Source organism: Cornus florida, unplaced genomic scaffold (genome assembly GCF_030987335.1).
Source record: "Cornus florida cultivar Cherokee Brave unplaced genomic scaffold, ASM3098733v1 CherokeeBrave_3.0.0_Hap2_Chr05, whole genome shotgun sequence".
Classification (NCBI taxonomy): Eukaryota; Viridiplantae; Streptophyta; class Magnoliopsida; order Cornales; family Cornaceae; genus Cornus; species Cornus florida.
Genome location: NW_026775575.1, coordinates 109,768,870 through 109,784,534, shown reverse-complemented (window position 1 = coordinate 109,784,534; position 15,665 = coordinate 109,768,870). Strand labels below are relative to the sequence as shown.

The window sequence follows — 15,665 nt, the reverse complement described above, 5'->3', positions numbered from 1 at the left end:
TGTGAGCTAACAAAGAATTATTATTATTTATTTATTAGTGTGTGTGTATATTCTCTTCTCTTAATCTAACGTGAGTGAGAATCGAGGAGCTAAATGGTCCCAAATGGGTTCCACGTTCAGCATCCAAGTTGATGAATTGCTGTATATGGATAAAATTTATTGTGGGGTGGTTTTTTCTATTTTAATCCTCTATTTCCTAATCATGCAGCAGTTAATTGGAGGAATTAATGGATATTTAAACAGGAATTAAGTGCATTATTAAAATAGTCTGTTGCTTGAATTGTACAATGGAAGACCAACACGGCTTAGAGTTAGAGAGGTGCAAAACAAAATAAGAGGGATGAGGTTTGGGATCGGGATTAATGGAAACGAAATCATGCAGTTGCAGTATTTTTGCATAGATATTGCATATGTACATGATGCTTGCCGATGCGTCGTCCTTTCCGGTGCTTATGCTTTGCTGCTGGTGTCTTTTGACTTCACAAACACTAACTATGGTCGCCGCAGTCCTAGAGTAGTCTGCTTCATCTGGTTGAATCATTTGGTTTGTTCTTCTTATCTTCTTCAGAGGGAGAGAGATTACTGACTTGGCAATTGGGATGTGCATTCTCACACACAGGTGCAGCCGAGAATGATGTGCAGGAAGAGAGCTGATGTTCTTCGTCACTTGGGGAAGAAGAAGTGGCGAGAGGAGTGGAGGACCAAGGAACTACTTGATTCTCTCCTTGGTCTTCCAATTCCTCCTCATCATCTCCATCAGACTCTACCTCACTATCTTCGTACTCCTCCTCGTCATATTCAGTACTAGTTTCGTCGTCGTCTTCATTTAGTAGCGGTGGAGTCTGTTGTGTGCCGCCGATGTTGTCATGTTGTGTAGTAGTAGTAGTAGTAGTAGAGTAGTAGTTATGAACACAAGTGTGACATACAGATAGAGTAGTAGTTGGGGTAAGCTTAGGTCCGGAAGCTTTCCATGGGGTGGGAGATTGACAGACATGACACACAAGATTCCTGGAGTGCTTGGCCACCAGGAAGTTTGCACTATGAACTTTCTCGTCACACCCCCAACACAGACTGGCTCCATCTGCGTCGCAGTACATCCTCGCCGGAAATCTACACAGCTCGCACCCCTTCATCGCTTCGCTCTCTAGAATTTCGTCACCGGCTGTATTGGCAAGGGGATGAAGTATGCTTGTTACTTGAGCTTGAGTGGGTTAGGTAGCATGTGAATAGATATAGATGGGGTGTGGGAATTTTATCACTACACCAAATTGACACTTGTCCTTGGTTGAAGGTTTGATCCTATTCTTTTTTGTTCATCTACTTGTATGCCACGTATATTGGAGACGGTGTTTAGGTTCGTCGTTTTACCAACACACTCATATTTTCTAGAGGAGCCGCATTTGTTGATGACTGCTCAGAGACATGGTCCATTTTCAACCTTGGCCTACATGGCAATCTCTTGTCCACGTAAAGCCGTGAGCCACGTGATGCCCGCATGAAGGATGTTCCATTATGCATATGACTTGGCACTTGACCCCACACTTACATGTGTCTCGCCCCTTTTTATATTCTATAATTATCCATATCCATACTGTTACAGTACTACATCACTTTAGTGTGGATAAGATCAACAAAACCAAATAGATGTAATGTATGGGAGGGATGAGTTTGGAAAAATAAAAAAATAGTATGGGCTCCATTGGTTGGTGTACCCACGTGAATACATTCCATTTGGCACCCTACAATCCATTGTTTTAGCATATATGATGATGTTACTCACGTGGGGTGATATGTCCTCGCTAAAGCCACAACTTATGTTTGACACAGACACAGACACAGACGGGTACTCTGTATGAAGACCGGTGAAGGAAGGGAGAAGGTTCGACGTACACAGAATGGGATGTGAGCCCCACTCACCTAAAACCCCATCTCAACGCGGAACAATGATAATGCACAAAACAAACATAACCCCTAAAACCCAACAAGTGTTAGAAAGATGCACGTTAACGTGCATCTAATGACTGATTCAATATTTCAAAACACAATGACGAAGTAATTGACACTTTGAAAATGTTGGGTTCAATATATGGTTTATATACAATTTTAAAAGAATGAGATTCTAATGCTTATCAATTATTAATTGGTGTGGTAAGATGACCTGTAACTGTCTAACATCTGTTTATAGAATTCGCTCGTATTGCCAAAAAAAAACAAGTAAAAAGCAACTAGTGTTGGGCTTTGGCAAGGACTACATGAAAATGGGCCAGTCCAATTACATCAAATATACCCATTTCGTTGAAATCACGGGCTGCAATGTGGCTGGTCCAGGAGATTTCCATAGAAGACCATCCCATCCCTCCATCTATGAAAGCAAAAACAAAAAGAAGCTGATACCGTAGACATATTCCAACTCTACGACCAGTGATGGAATAGCTCCTATCTCATGAAGGGTTTCACGACCGATGATCAAATTTTAGTTTATTATTATTATTTTTATTACCAATCTTGAAAATGATTTGCACAAAAATTGGTACCTTTAGAAACAAAAATGGTACAACCTCATTGAAAATAGTAAAAATAGTTTGGGAAACATCAACAATCTTTCTTCATATTCACATTTGACTTTCAAACGGTGTATATATATATATATATATATATATATACCTTGACTCTATATTACAATTTAACCTTGCATCAATTAAAGAGTAGGGTCGTGAATTCGGTGGGTTTGTGTAGTGCTGCATCTAATGATCAAAAGCATTCGGACACGTGATCCACGGCTCATCGAATCCACTTTTAACACCATTATTGGATAACCAGTGCGCGCGGATCAATAATTAATTTATGTACCCTTTTTGTCCCTTTAGAGAGGAGAGCTTTCTTCCTCAATATGGTAGGTTAAGTGGAGAAATGTACCACCATATTGAGGATGTAGGTTAAGAAGAAAAGAAAAAAACACAAGACAGTATGCTGAAATTTCATGAAATCCACTGCGCTTCACAAGAGTACCCTCAAATTATGCCTTTCAAAGATGAAAACCAACAAGCATATCAAATTTTTTTTAGTACTACTTGATATACCTTTGATCAAAAGAATCTTTAAATTTTCGTCCATTTTGAGAAGTTTGAAGAAAGTTTGATTTTTTTTTTTTTTTTTTTTTTTTTTTTTTTTTTTTTTTCATAAGTTAGAGCAATTCACTCACGCACTTCTGAGACTTGAAATTCCTTATCTCCATTTAAAAAATAAGGTTTTGGTATCGCTAGGTTATTGATAAATTTGAAGAAAGTTTAATTTCAAAATTATGTAATTCAAAAATAAGCTTGTGTAAACCTTAATTTTGGATCCTTAAAGCAGTTGAATCAGAAGAATATCTTTTATGTAAAGATGATACATAGTCAAGATATTTATAAAATCAATACAATAAAAATCTTTGGTTCCCCCAACTTTTCCTGTCTGTGTAATGAGTGTTGGAAAATCAATAAAATAAAATTTTCTGCACATGCACAAATTACCAAAAGAAAAAAAAAGTGCACACATTCCAAAATGATCCGAGGGAGCCATGCAACACTCATTACCCGGAAGGTTCTCATGTCACGGGAAAGAAATACGTACGCAAACGAAACGACCTTAGGTTAACAGCACCAACATGCATGAAAGATAGATCGATGCAATGGTTTCAACTAATTAATATAATTGATAAAAGTGTTTCTTACAAGTTAAAACTATATTATATTAACAATGGTTTGAAATCGCTTCTCTACTACAATTCGTACGGCTAGCTTTCGACAATACCAGACTGGTAAAAGAGTAATACCATCATGAAATCTGAATTGGTAGCAGCATCAAAAGTTATGATGACACTTCAACACACCTACAGAGTGTGCACACTATGATCTCTATCTAATTACATGTCTAGTTATGCTAGTCCAAAATCACAAAAAAATGCACCATACTGAAAAGTTAAAAAGCATCTTTTATTTCAACCCAAATTCTGAAAGTTGAGATTAAAAATAGTACATGATGAGAGATCACAAATACATATATGATCAATTTACACGTACAGAGTTACACCAATACACCCATCTCGTCCATCCATCTATGGGATCCGTCCATCAACCCGGGACTCAACCTGAACATGAGAATGCAGAACTCCATCTGATTCAGAGCTCCGTCTCCATCCAAGTCTCCTTCTCTCAGCATGTACACAATCTCGTCATCTCCCATCTCATTCAATCCCAGCAGAAATGTGCATCTCCTCAAGCTCTCGAATGTGATCAGTCCCTTCTCCACATCCATCAGCAGACAAAACCCATTGCATAGCTCCCCCATGAACCCATCCGAACCCAATCTCTCGATCATCGATGGAAAGTAGTCTTCAAACAGAAATGGATCATCATGAAAAGCTGCCATTGTTAGTACTCGACCTTGCTTTAATAATATGTTACTTCCACCAAAGAGTACGTAGTGTGTAACTGTGTAAGCTAGTAGCTAGTGTAAAATGTTTTTGAAAAAGAGATAGAGATGGTGATTAAATAAGAGATCGAGGAGAGTAGGTATTGAAGCTAACAAAAGATCGAAATATATAAGAAAATTAAACAGGGTTTGTTGTGAGCTTCGGGCAACTTCCTTTGGTTGCATTCCGGTCGGACGATCACTTTCCTCGAAATTGCATGGCTTTGAGAATCTTCATTCTATATAAATAAATAAACTCAGCCTAGTCAATAATTACATAAAAGCCATAACTCGTGGATGTCATGGTAGCTAGCTAGAAAGGGACGTGCATCTTCTCCGATACTCTTTTTCTCCGATGATCTCAAGGACTACATTTAAGAGCGAGGACGGAGCTAGGGGCCAGGGCCCCATGCTTTTTGAATTTTTTTAATACTATTCCTTAAATATTAATTAATTTATAAATATTACTCTTAAATATCATTAAAAATTTCAATTGGCCCTCCAATTTTTTCAAAACAATTACCCAAAGTAGAGAGTTTGAAAATTAACCTCCAAAGAGAGAGTTCAAAAATAAATTTAGTATGTGTCTTATTAAAATTTAAAAAAAAATTCTACTTGAAACTTTTTAACCATGCTTTTAAAAACTCTAATATTGTAAAGAAATTCGTTATTATTATTGTTGTTATTATAACACGTTGTTAATTTATTTACATACAATATCTATAATATTAATTCAAGAGAGGAAAAAAATGGATAAAAATCAATAATGTTCCATCATGTTTAATAAAAAAGCTTTAAGCATTTTTTGTCAAACATTTTTGTACAATGATAACTACAAGAAAAATATCTAAAATTATATAACAATCGTTATTGACATTTTGTTTAATTTAAAATTATTTTATTTAGTTAAAATTAATTATTTTTTTCTAATCTTTCATCTAGGTATATATTTCCCAAGTGAAATCAAAGTACTTAAAATTTTTCTTGCAAAAATTAGATTTTGAAAAACTGAAACAATTGATAAAGAAATTTTGATCATCTAATAATACTTATTTATGTACATCTTATCTTTTTAATTGTAACTCATCTATTTTTCTCTATATTTTCCTTTCTAATATCAATTTTTCGTCTATTATTAAGTTTTATTTTTCTCATTTTTAAATCTTCTCAAAGTATATATACTATGACTAGCATTTATAAAAAATCATATTACAATTGATTTATAAAATTTTCAAACTTTAGTTACATAGTACAAATCCGACCTCCAACTTAAAATTTTTGGCTCTGATTCCTTGTTTAAGAGTAATGTTATCATGAATGTCCTCATATGATAAACACTCACATCTTTATTTAACTATTGAATTGAGAGAGATTTATAAAAAATCAAATGAATCATTTAATAAGTGAGTTAATTCATTAGTTCAGAAATTTTAAGACTCTCATGTATAAGTGTAATCTAAATGTCATAAAAAATATCACATAATTATTTTTGTTTGTACGTAACACAGTGAATACACTTACATTTTTTTTTTTTTTCCCCACCCTGTGAATACAGTTACACAAATGATAATATGACACTCACTTCGTTTTTTTCCTATCATTGAAAATGCATTGGATAAAGGCATTGAAGAGGATCCAGATTCAAATCCAAACCATGATTCTATATGTGTATATATATTTATGTTGTTTATTTTATGTTTCATTAATGGTTGGTCTTTATAAAAGACCCTCTTCACTATCACGATATTCGGCCAATGTGATTATCTCGCCTCTTCAAAAAGAACTCTGCTATATAAGCCGAGGAATTCGCTCGGCTTCTAAGTCCATACAATTGCATCTAACAATTGAAAAATAACATTCAGGAGAATCATTTTTTCTATAAAAAAAAAAAGAAAAAAAGAAAAAAAGTTAGAAGCTTTATATCTTCAGCATGTGAAATGAGTGGCGAACTAATTAATCAGTCTATCAATCTAATCCGAAAAAGACACTACCAATTGATACTTTACTGGGATCAAAATTTCAAAGTATTAGATCCCAAAGCCGCATTTATTGGACTTTTGTTCCATGGGAATTGAATCCAGTTGTAGTTGATATATCCTGTAACTTATACAAAATTTAGCTGGATCTCTCTTATCACTTGAGTACAAATTTTACCTGCACGTACGTACCCCCCCGTACTATACTGTCAATTTGATTAATATCCTCCTATTCGATCTGTTCTATTTATTATTATGACATGCTGTCTACTCAAACAAATCAATAAACCTAACTTCCTAAATCAATGAAATTACATCATTATCTTTCAATCACAAGTAGGTGCTGGTCTCAAACTCAGCAATTATTTCTAAAAATGCCCTTAAACTTCAATTCTGATGAGTCATTATGCCATTTTGTTTTATTTGTATAAGAAAAGAAAAAAAAAAAAAAAAAAATCAAATGAGTAAACGATCGAGTTCAAATATCACTTTCTTTTTCCACTAATTTGGGGCACACATCTAGCCCTCCTTCACCAGTCTTTTTTATGATAATTTAGGTTCGAGGAAGCTTCTTGAGTGAGGTAACATAACAATCAGCAGCAGTATTTTTTTTTTTATTTTTTCATTAAAAACGTTAAAAGTGAAGAATCTGTGAAGGTGAAGGTGTGGGAACTGAAAAATATTTGGTTGGTGTTTTGTCGCATATCTTGGACAAGAGGAAATTTCAGTGCAGTTTCCTCCCTCAGTATAAGTACACATACAATCATCATCGTATGTGCTATCTTATAAGCAAGTACATACTTGAGTGAATTAATTTTGAAGAATAAAGAAGCACGAGACCTACACTGATGTGATGTAACTAGTAGATCGATGTTGATGTGTTTGTGTTTTGTGAATCTAAATCTAAAGTTGTAGCTTCATACATAAATCCAATACCATATATATCTAACATATATCTGATCACTATGCACTGAAAACCTTGATCATTCTCATCTTCAAATTTACGTAGCTAAACCAGCTCTATCGATCTCCAAAGAAAAAAAAAAAGAAAAAAAGAAAAAAGAAAAAAGAGAGGGTAAATTTAAGATGCAATCTTGGCCCTAGTGTTTGGCCACATGCAAAATGCTTGTACATGGGACACTGGATCGTATCTGATGCTTTACCATATTATTAGACACTGTCAAACGGGGAAGTGTAATTGCTCTCTATCTTGAGGAAGATTAGTGTAATTGTGCTGCATGTGTCACCGTTTAATTTCTCTCATAGTTTCTGCCATGCAAACCATGAAATACTATAAATTTAATAATTATATACAGAGAATGAAAAATTATTATTCAGAAAATGCAGAAGCTTCAAATTGTTGGCCTATCAGAGTGCTATATACATATATATATATGCAGCTTAGGACACTGTGTATCTTGCTCTACCCTGAACTAACACTAGTTAAACCATAATTAAGGTGGATTGTAAATGTCCCTCAACTAATTAAGGCAGCGGATTCCTCAAATGCAAAATTTCGAAAGCAAGAACTGAACCTTACATTTGGGGATACTTCAAAATACATAATATTACAGAATCAATGTTATATGAGTCTCACTGTGTTATGTTGAATACATGGATTTTGTAATATTCTGTAATACTAAGCATACAAACAACTCTAAGGTAGCAAATAAACTTGGGGAAGGAGGGTTTGATTCCTTAATTATAAAAGGCGACAAATGTCTATGTAAATTATAGAAAAATAAAAAATAAGAATCCAGTAGTGGTTTCCATTATGGATGGGATGAAATATGATACTCGAATATCAACTAACTCATCACCGGCCCATTGATATTCTGGGAAAATTCCAAATGGACAGGACAGTAAAGAAACTATTATCTGGACAATGATTCCATTGATATTCTAGGGAAATTCCAAATGGACAGGACAGTGAAGAAACTATATATTATCTGGACAACGATTATTGTTGGAGTTTGAAAATGAGGTTATTCATTCCAAATTTCAACATAGGAAACTTTCAAAAACAAAAAAAAAAAAAAATATAATAATCAACATAGGAACCTTGTTAGACTTCTGGAGTACTACTACTAGTATAGATTGAAGAATAAATAAAAATGGTTTCAATTTATGAATACATGCCATGCCTAGCAAAAGAGCCATGATAGGAAGTTGGCTTCCAAATAATTTTGCCTAGCTTTAGATGCATGCATTCTTTGTTTTGTTAATTTCTTGATAATAAAGACTGATTTGTGCCTCGATCTGCTTGTTAACAAAGTCAGCATTTCCGAAAAATGTCTTGCAGATCCAACCAAAACAAGTGCTGTTAAATCTTTGAAAGTTTTTCAAGGGCATGATCAAGGACTTCACTGCTATTATCTGTTAGACATCGTAGGTACAAAATATCACCTAAAAAAACAGATCCTTTCTATTTTCACTCCTCCTTTTATTTATATAGTTCCTTACCTTTCTTGTCCTAGTTCCTTTTTTGACTTCCAGGTGTTGGGTTTCATGGGCTCAATTCCATTCGGGCCTAATTCCTCGCATATCTAGCATGGGCCCAGATGGCCTCTTCTTAGACCTGGTCTCTTTTTTGGGCTGGACAGTGACAATGGGCTTGGAAGAATTCTCTCTTATTGGGCCTGATGGATCTGCCCCTTCAGATATATTGTAATATAAAGAAGGAGAGGAATGAAAAGTTTACGGTTGAAATACCAAACATTCATAAAGAGTTGTACATATTCATGAATAGTCATATTCATACTCTATAAAATGGGTATTTGGTTCGGAAATTATGTACAACATGATATATAATTCTCTCTCTATATCTCTTTGAGTGTTACTATTTTTAGTCATATTTATAAACAGTTCATTTAATGGAATTCTTTAGTATTGCTAATTGCAGATTCCTGTTTTGTTAATTGTATCATGAAGGTGTTTTGCTATGAAACTTGATAGCAAACTTAATTAGAGTGTGGAAAAATAACACCTTAAGAAAAGTGATTACACGTCTAAAAACCACTATTACCTTTGTCAAGCCGGTGCATTTGCCTCAACGTTATCGGTAAAGAATTATCTGTGAGTGTGATCTCAAAGATAGCAACATTTTTTCAGATGATCAGCCCCCAAAATCTTGGGGAGGACCAGAAAATTGTACTCAGTTTATTTGTCATGGGCTGGGCCAATCCTCTCTTGGGCCACTTTCATTTGGTTTTTGGGGATTTTAACTAAGTAGTGGGCCTAGGACAATTGCATTGGAAAATAGAAGATCATCCTACCACAAAGTGGAAAGTGAAGTATGGAGCAATAGAGAAGCTAGGAATTGTGTTTGGCATGAATTAAGCATTGTCCATTGCCATTTCTGGTTTTCCATTCAGTCCATTCCAAGCGATACATGAGATTTCTCAGAATGGTGGACTGAAATTTGACTGAAGGGTAGTAGTTCTAGGTGTTGAAGAAGATGAGTGGTAAATTCTTTCAATTGGGCCACAGTAGATCATAAATAGGAAAAAAATAAAATAAAAATGGACCAACTTCTTATGGCTCTACGTTGCTAATTCATGAACTCGACAACTTTAAAATAGTTTCAAATTTCAAAGAATTTGCACACTCTCAAGAAACATAAAAGAGTTATAGACAAGGAAGCCTAGGTCCTTATAATTAACGTTCAATTGTCATTTTGAAATCAATGTAGGAGCAAAAATGCTGTGAATTGTGATAAGAATAGGGGCTTTTTGATGCAAATCCCAACTCCCAACTAAGGAGTGTAGTAAATTTTCAGTGACTTTAAAATAATTTTTATCTCAAAAGATGTTTTACGGAATTATTATTTTTAAATTAAATACAGTAATTTGATCAGGATGAGAAAGTAAAACCCTTTCTAAAACTAATAAAAAGGCTAAGGAAATTTCTTGGGGGTGTCAGTGTGAATCAGAGCGCCCTAACACTGACTACAAAAATGTGAAGTATGTTGAGTTGCAGACTCTCAACATTCGGGTACAATGTATAAAACTTGTATCTACCATCTAACATTGTTATAGTTACCACATTCTTTGATTGACATTCTTCCTTGTATGGATCAACGGAATCACTTTCTGCGAAGATCGAAACCCAGTTGTTTAGGCTGAGGTAAATGTAAATACAGCTGATGACATTGCTGACTTGTTTTATAGGAGTTTTTGAAAACATAGTAACCCCACTTGAACACTTGAGAGAGAGAACTAGAGGTACTGACATCAGGGGAGCCAGGATTCGACTTCAGGGGCCGGGGTTTTTTTTAAAAAAAAATAAGAATAAGAAGGAAAAAAAGAAAAGAAAAAGAAAAATGAATTTTGTAAGAGTATGATTAAATAAGGAAAATTTAACTTTTTTAAAAAAGTGATTAAAAAATTTAAAGACAAAAAGATAATATATATATATATATATATATATAAAAGAAAAAAAAAATTTTAAAAAAATTTAAAGAAAAAAAGAGAAAAAAAAAATATATATATATATATAAAAGAAAAAAAAAATTAAAACTATATATTTACATAGGGCGGGTAAGGCCGGCCCCACCCCTAATTGACATACTCTAGAAGGTTAAGATGGTGATTTAGATGAGAAAAAAAAAAAAAGTACACCCATGAATTCGAAATTATTTATTGTTAAATGTAAATGTTCAAAACTTACATCCGCCAATCATGTTACAAAGAAAGTCTTGCGATTTATTGAAGAATCAAGTGTAAAAAACTCTGTTGATATATAGATTTTATGCAAAATTAGTATTTATTTTTTGAAATTACGTATGCAAGTTTTTAAAATTTAAAAAAAATACAAATAAGTTCCTCTAACTACTATTCAATCAAAATTGAAATAAAATAAAATTTGAAACCCTAATTTACCCTCCCTTCCTATTATGCCCTTTTCTAAAGGGCTCCCGGCCGCCACATCACTGCTCCACCACCCCCACACCCAAGCCATCACTGGTTGCATTTTTATTTATCCAAAAAAAAATAAATAAATAAAAACAAAAAAAAAAAAGGGAGAGAGAGTGAAACTGGGTTTGATCCAACAATCCCTCCGGCGATGCGCAACGTCGGCGAGCAAGGAATCTGATCGGCAGTGATGCAGGACGGAACGACGGGCAAGGACGGCGGTGCTCTGATCTTACCGGCGTTCCTCGCCGAGCTCCTCCTTGTTAGCCGGAAGCTCACTATAACAAGCACTTGCTCATGGGATATCCAGACCCGGTTCCTCGCCTTCCTCCGCCGTAGATCGACGCCGTTAAGAGACAGTTCCCGTCGGCCTTCACCATCCTCATCACTGCCGGACTCCTTGCATCGCCGTTTCTTACCGCCACCGTGCCGTACCCAAAATCGGATCACCGTCACCACTGCGCGTAGATCTAACGCGCTTTTCACGCTCGCGCGCGCGCCACCTTCTTCTTCAGCAATTCCCAGTCTTCCTCGGCAACCATAACCCTTCACCGCCGCAGAGATGATTGCCTTGCACAGAGGAGATGATCCGTAGTCATTTGATGTAGTTGCCTATACAAATCCTAAAAGCCCAAACCCATTTTGTTGAAATTCTGTTGAGAAGAGTAACAGTAACAAAAATTCAAACAAGCCTTTTTGAGGTTCTTCAGAACAGAGAGTTCCATCTGTGCTCACACACAATCTCTTTAGCGAATGGGTAAATATCACCAAACTCAAATCCTATTAAATGAAGAACAAAACTTGATACAAAAAGTATTTTGTAGAATCAAACCATTACATTGAAATACTTCTTCAACAGAACCAAGAGATGGGGGTTGGTGGTGATGTGAAGTGGAGCGGCGCCCACTCTTGATTTGCTGAGAATTCTGTAAAGAGGAGAATGATCACCAACCTCAAATTCAAATATGATGATATTTATGGCTGGGAATGTTACCTATTCTTTCATCAGATAATGAGGATTGCCCTTGAGAAGCCGACGATGCGTGGCTGCCTGAATTTTGTGGGTGAGTTTGGAAATTGTATATCTATAGAGGGTATTAATGTCTTTTATTTAAACAGATTATTTGCACCAAATTAATAATATAAATTAATAATATAGGAGAATTTTTTTACCACATAAAAATTGATATATCCTACACCAATAGTAGGGATTAAATTTTTTTTTTTTTTTTTTTTAGCACTTAACCCTTTATTGAATCATTGTCAAGCCAGAAGCTAGCACTACTGATGTAATGGGTTATCATTTTGGTTCATTTTCTTGGTTTGAATTTTCAGACTGTTCAAATCGGCTTTTTCTTTGTATAAAACACATGGAGTGCTACATTGCATTTTTGGAATAATTTTTTTCATTTTAAATCTATGATATATTTTACATAAATAATTTTAAAAGAATTAAACTATATTGCGCGCATTGTACAAATGTTATAAAGGAGCACCTAATTAAGGCCTTTTTGCAGCAATGATCCTCTCATAAGCCTCTCTGTTAGTGGTTTTATTAGTTTTAATTAACCTCTTTAAGAAGAATCTAGGAATATTCATTAATATTGAGTTCTATTTGAAATAAAAACACAAAATACTAAATTAGAATTATCAAAACTACCAAGTTAAGTTTAGTTAGAGAGCCTTTAAGCCAACACTTGCGATGAAAGTAAAAAAATTGTATATCCATAAAATGAATGTTGCAGCAAGAAAATAAAGAAATACCATATTTATTTTTTTATCCCAAATTGAAGTGTCCTTTTCTAAAAACTTATCTGTAACGACTCAAAACTAATACTTTTAAATAAAAAAATTCGGCATAACCTTCCCTAAAAATGAACCTACCGCAACCTATTTAAATGCATAATTAACCTGTCATGCAACTAATTTCCGAATTCACGACAACAAAAGATAATGATACAACTTACTAATCTAGACAATGCTTCAAGCTAGGATTATCCTTACATTCATCAACAAGTTACATATCATCAAGTTCGCATCCCATATGTCATCAAGTATCATAAGTGTATTACATGATCATGGTTCTTCAAAAGAAATTTACATCATTACACCTTTGGAATTTTACAAAAATGAGGGATGAACAAAGGAGTAGTCTATTACAAAATAACAAGAAAAATGCTCCTCTAGCAACTTTCAAAGTTGGGGTGGATTGTCGTCCACCGGTTCTTTTCCAAGACCTGAAAATATATATATATATATATATAGATATAGGGGTGAGCATATAGCTCAACAGAGACACTTAAGACACAATTCTTGTGTCCTAGTGAATCCAATCAAAGCATAGGCCAATGGGAGATAGGGATCATACAACATAGGGGATCAAATACAACATACAAGTCAATTCCAAGTATAAACAATGCAACGCAATGAAATGAAATGCAATGCATGTCAATAACACTCCCCATTCTCATTCTCAAAATCATCACTTTCAAACGTTAATACAGTCCGCCCTTTGGTAACCCCGCCGCGACACGAGAGGAGGATTGGCTAGTGTCCCTGACCCTTGGTAACCCCGCTGCGTCATTATGGGGCCCAGCTAGCTCAACCACGCTATGGCGACTTCCAAGTCCCCTCTAGGCTATATTAACCTCCGGCCCGTTGGTAACCCCGCAGCGACCGAGTTTATCAAAACCAATTTTTCCAAACACATCACCCAAAATTCCCATTTTTATTTTCAAACACCAACATCCCTTCCTATGCAACCCAATAAAATGTATGTATCTCACATGATGTCAATACAATGATAAATGGGAATTTAACACTCTACAACAAGTACCATTTTATACAACATTATAGCATGCTTGTAAAATAATAATCATGATAGAAACTCACTATATAAATGTGCTATCCATTCAATCAAGTAACATATATTCACATAACATGGCATATTCTCAAATATCTCAGTTTAAACAAGAATCGAAGCAATCAAACATGCTGTAACACAATTAGAAAAGCATGATTCAATATGGAACAAGATTCCATGGCTTAAGATGTCCCTACCTCAAGATTGCACCAAAACCCTAGAAAATGGGTCCTCAAATTCGAGCTCCCAAAGAGGACCAAAAGCTGGAATTTCTGATACTGGCACGTAGGGCTCGTCGTGCTCGTCGTTTTGCCTCAAACGGCACCTAAATCCGGCAAGGATTGAGAGAGTAATCAAGGGTTAAAGCTTGAAGTGAAAAAAAGAAAAAAAAAGAAAGAGAAGGAGCCGAGAGACAAACAGAGAGATGGACGCGAGAGAGAGAAGATGGGGTTACAGTGAAAAAAAACATGGTCTTAACATTTGTGGGTCCCACTTTTTTTTTTTTTTTTTTAATATTTCTTTTCTTTTTTTCTTTTTTTTTTTTCTTAATACACACCGCACACACAGACATATATATATATATATATATATATATATATATATATATATATATATATAAAAAGGCACAAACATTATACTCTCCCCAACTTTAAAAGATTTCGTCCCCGAAATCAAGACATACCTGAGGAAGAAAACAACTCTAGATACTTGGAGCGAACCTCCTGTTCAAGCTCCCAAGTAGCTTCCTCGACTCCGTGGTGTCTCCAAAGGATTTTCACCATTGGTATCGTCTTGTTCCTCAACACCTTCTGTTGTGTGTCAAGAATCTGAACTGGTCCTTCCTCGTAGGAAACATCCTCATCAATGTCCACATCTACCCAACTCAAAATGTGAGATGGATCTGGTTCGTACTTCCGTAACATCGATACATGGAAAATATTGTGGACCCTATCCAACTGTGGTGACAAAGCAAGCCTGTAGGCAACCTATCCTACTCGGTCCAAAATCTCAAACGGTCCAATAAATCGTGGCGACAACTTGCCACTTTTTCCGAATCTCATCAATCCCTTCCGTGGAGAAACCTGTAGAAAAACGTGGTCTCCCACCTCAAAGGATAACGATCGTCTCCGCTTATCCGCATAGCTCTTCTGTCGGCTCTGAGCTATAAGTGACCTCTGTCTTATCAACTTAATCTTCTCAGTAGTCTCGAGTACAATGTCGGGTCCTAAGGCAGTTGTCTCACCTACCTGAGTCCAACAAACAGGAGACCTACAAGGTCTACCATACAACGCCTCAAATGGAGCCATCTGGATACTCGCTTGATAACTGTTGTTGTAGGCAAACTCAATAAGTGGAAGGTGATCCTCCCAACTACCTCCCAAATCAAGTACACATGTCCAAAGCATATCCTCCAAAATCTGGATAGTACGCTCCGACTGACCGTCCGTCTGTGGATGGAAT

At 35.4% G+C, this 15,665-nt stretch overlaps 2 protein-coding genes across 2 annotated transcripts; both read right to left on the bottom strand.

Moving 5' to 3' along the window:
- Positions 1 to 228: 228 nt before the first annotated feature.
- On the bottom strand, positions 229 to 1,291 carry LOC132308504 (zinc finger protein CONSTANS-LIKE 4-like). Its single transcript, XM_059806597.1, has one exon. It carries the CDS (start codon positions 1,131 to 1,133, stop codon positions 525 to 527), a length of 609 nt encoding a protein of 202 aa, XP_059662580.1. The 5' UTR covers positions 1,134 to 1,291; the 3' UTR covers positions 229 to 524.
- A 2,467-nt stretch (positions 1,292 to 3,758) lies between these two features.
- LOC132310474 (calcium-binding protein PBP1-like) lies at positions 3,759 to 4,661 on the bottom strand. Its single transcript, XM_059808646.1, has one exon. It carries the CDS (start codon positions 4,408 to 4,410, stop codon positions 4,066 to 4,068), a length of 345 nt encoding a protein of 114 aa, XP_059664629.1. The 5' UTR covers positions 4,411 to 4,661; the 3' UTR covers positions 3,759 to 4,065.
- Between the last annotated feature and the right edge of the window lie 11,004 nt (positions 4,662 to 15,665).